The sequence below is a fragment of the Macaca fascicularis genome, chromosome 14, assembly GCF_037993035.2.
Source record: "Macaca fascicularis isolate 582-1 chromosome 14, T2T-MFA8v1.1".
Classification (NCBI taxonomy): domain Eukaryota; kingdom Metazoa; phylum Chordata; class Mammalia; order Primates; family Cercopithecidae; genus Macaca; species Macaca fascicularis.
Genome location: NC_088388.1, coordinates 122,701,564 through 122,704,907, shown reverse-complemented (window position 1 = coordinate 122,704,907; position 3,344 = coordinate 122,701,564). Strand labels below are relative to the sequence as shown.

At 40.7% G+C, this 3,344-nt stretch overlaps 1 protein-coding gene across 1 annotated transcript; it reads left to right on the top strand.

The window, feature by feature from the left end:
* The first annotated feature begins 986 nt into the window (after positions 1 to 986).
* On the top strand, positions 987 to 1,922 carry LOC102143303 (olfactory receptor 10G7). The gene has a single exon (XM_005580006.4). It carries the CDS (start codon positions 987 to 989, stop codon positions 1,920 to 1,922), a length of 936 nt encoding a protein of 311 aa, XP_005580063.3.
* The last annotated feature ends 1,422 nt before the right edge of the window (positions 1,923 to 3,344 follow it).

Here is a 3,344-nt window from a genome sequence, read left to right as displayed (position 1 = left end):
CCCAACCTTTGTGGCACGAGGAACCAGTTTCTGGTTCAGAGGAAGACAATTTTTGCATGGACTGGGGTGGGGTCTGGGGTGGTGAGGGGGAGGATGTTAGATTCTCATAAGGACCACACAACCTAGATTCCTTACATGTGCGGTTCACAATAGGGTTCCCACTCCTATGAAAATCTAATGCCCCTGCTGATGTGACAGGAAGCTGGGCTCAGGTGGTGATGCTCGCTTGCTGGCAGCTCTCCTCATGCTGTGCGACTGGTTCCTAAAAGGCCACCGACCGGTACCAGTCCCTGACCTGGGGTTTGAGGACCCCTGATCTAGGGTAAGACAAAGGAACAGAAGAGTGGCTCCACATAATGCTAAACCACTGCTGGAATCCTGCCTTAGTTATGCAGCTGGCCAGAGAGCTCTGAGAAGGCGGTTTTCTCCCCTTCTCTCAGCCAGAATGAAGATTGCTTTAGAAATTTGTATTTGTAATAGAGATTCTCTAATGATCAAAGAGACTGAATCTGTATGTGTGAAAGTGTTTGTGTGTGTGTGTGTGTATGTGTTGACAGAGAGAGAATGTGTGTGCGCATGTATATCTATATATGTGTGTTTGAGAGAAAAAGAGAGAAGATGCTTGAATAAAGGCTTATCCCGGGAAAGAGCTTCCCAGCACCTAAGTGTTGCTAATTTGAGTATATCTTTTCCAATTCTACACAAAACAGGAAACAAAATTTGTTCTTCTTTTCAACATTTGGCTGATTTTATGTAAATCTCCTCCTCTTCTGTATACGGCTTATTCTGGTACTGGAATAGGAAAGTGCTATTCCTCTTCAAAGACCCATACTGAAGCAAAAGGAATTTATAAAACATAAAAAATAATTTAACCCCAGTGTTCTCAATCAGAAAAATATAGTTGCCATATTTCATATAAAACATGCTCACAGTAAATGCTGCCTCCCTTCCTTTCTGTAAGAACAGAGCCTCATATATGAGAAGAAATGTCCAACAGCAGCCTCGTGACAGCGTTCATCCTCACGGGCCTTCCCCATGCCTCAGCGCTGGACACCCCACTCTTTGGAATCTTCCTGGTCATTTATGTGCTCACTGTGCTGGGGAACCTCCTCATCCTGCTGGTGATCAGGGTAGATTCTCACCTCCACACCCCCATGTACTCCTTCCTCACCAACCTGTCCTTCATTGACATGTGGCTCTCCACTGTCACGGTGCCCAAAATGCTGATGACCTTGGCATCCCCAAGTGGCAGGGCTATCTCCTTCCACAGTTGCGTGGCTCAACTCTACTTTTTCCACTTCCTGAGGAGCACCGAGTGTTTCCTCTACACGGTCATGTCCTATGATCGCTACCTGGCCATCAGTTACCCGCTCAGGTACACCAGCATGATGAGTGGGCGCGCGTGTGCTCTCCTGGCCATCGGCACTTGGCTCAGTGGCTCCCTGCACTCTGCTGTCCAGACCATATTGACCTTCCATTTGCCCTACTGTGGACCCAACCGGATCCAGCACTACTTCTGTGACGCACCGCCCATCCTGAAACTGGCTTGTGCAGACACCTCAGCCAACGAGATGGTCATCTTTGTGAACATTGGAGTAGTGGCCTCGGGCTGCTTTCTCCTGATAGTGCTGTCCTATGTGTCCATCGTCTGTTCCATCCTGCGGATCCGCACCTCAGAGGGGAGACGCAGAGCCTTTCAGACCTGTGCCTCCCACTGTATCGTGGTCCTTTGCTTCTTTGGCTCTGGTCTTTTCATTTACCTGAGGCCAGGCTCCAGGGACGCCGTGGATGGGGTTGTGGCCATTTTCTACACCACGCTGACTCCTCTTTTCAACCCTGTTGTGTATACCCTGAGAAACAAGGAGGTAAAGAAAGCTCTGTTGAAGCTGAAAAATGGGTCAGTATTCTCTCAGGGTAAATAGTCAAGAAAAGTCAGATATAGCTAACTTTTCTTTTTTTATTTGTAAATAAATTAAACCTTCAATATGAGCATTACATTTGAATGGAGCATTGCAATTATCCAGTCTTAATTTTTAATCAGACAGTTAATTAATCTTTCATTTTTTTCTGCAGAGTGTTTGTTAGAATCCTAGTTAAAGCAGCCATTTCATGGTGATAATCTAAGAGAAAGGATAATAGTCTATTCTTTTCACGTTCCATTAAGTAATCAGAAAAGTAGTTTATTTTTCTTATATAAATATTTTCCACAATTGCTATTCAGTGTAATGTTCTTACAGTTTATTTTGTGTAATTTAAGTCAAAGCCTTATGAAAATCTTTCTTTTCATGTTTTAAATTTTCTATATTGAAAAATTCATTGTAACATTCATAAATAACTACATAATTTAATACCCATATTACAAACTTTTTACTTTAGAAAATACTAGACAAAAATGCTTGGTTCTCAAGAAGAATGGCTTTATTCACATTCGTGAACCAATAAAAAGCACATAACTCTTTAATATTTTTTTCTTACTTAGACCTGAAAGATCTCTGAGAGTAAATATTTGTCCATTTATGAACTTTATACACTGCACACATTGTATTGGTCGCTGATAACAACTGTCTAGACTTTCCTTCCATATTTGTGGAGCTGCCAATCTCTTATCCTCAATGCCAAGTTTCCATTTTTAGCAATTTTAAAATTATTTTTATAAGTTACCAGAGGATAAATAATAAATATACAAAAATGATCAAATAATCTTAGAGACAAAAATACGCAGTCAAAAAATTTGAGAGTATCCCTCAATTTAGAACAAAGTACTAGATAATATTTCCCATGTAATTAGACTATGTCTGTAAGTCACATCCATTTGACTTAAAGTATATGAAATGGACTCTGGACACTCTCTGGGTAGGTAAGTCTTGGACCATGAACCTTATAATCTGTCATCCAAATAAATACATATATTTAAAGTGTAAATAATTTTTCTCAAAATAAATGCTTAATTTAAATACCACAGGTATCCTGGTCATGCCAACTCTGCCTAGCATACCATGAAGAGAAAAACAAAACTAGAAGGCAGCTGCTAGAGCTGAAAAGCATTTCTCAAACTCCTCAGGTTTGCAGCAGCTGCATTTCAAAGATGCTTTAGCGAGAATGTTCCTTCAGTGCTAACTTTCCGTATCTTACTCTAAGTAAACTGTGCAGTGATATTGAGAAGAAAAACATACTGACTTGGTAAGCATAACCTATGTAAATCATGACACGATGATCAATATAAGGGGTATATTCTTGGTTTTCACACCAAGAAATCAGATTGGTATGGACCAATTATATAATTCAGCTCATTTCTCAAAGGAAAAAACTGAGGTAGAAATAAAGCAAAATTACTTAGTCATTGG

Coding starts and splice junctions, on each gene's coding strand:
- LOC102143303 (XM_005580006.4), top strand. CDS start 987: ATGTCCAACAGCAGCCTCGTGACAGCGTTCATCCTCACGGGCCTTCCC.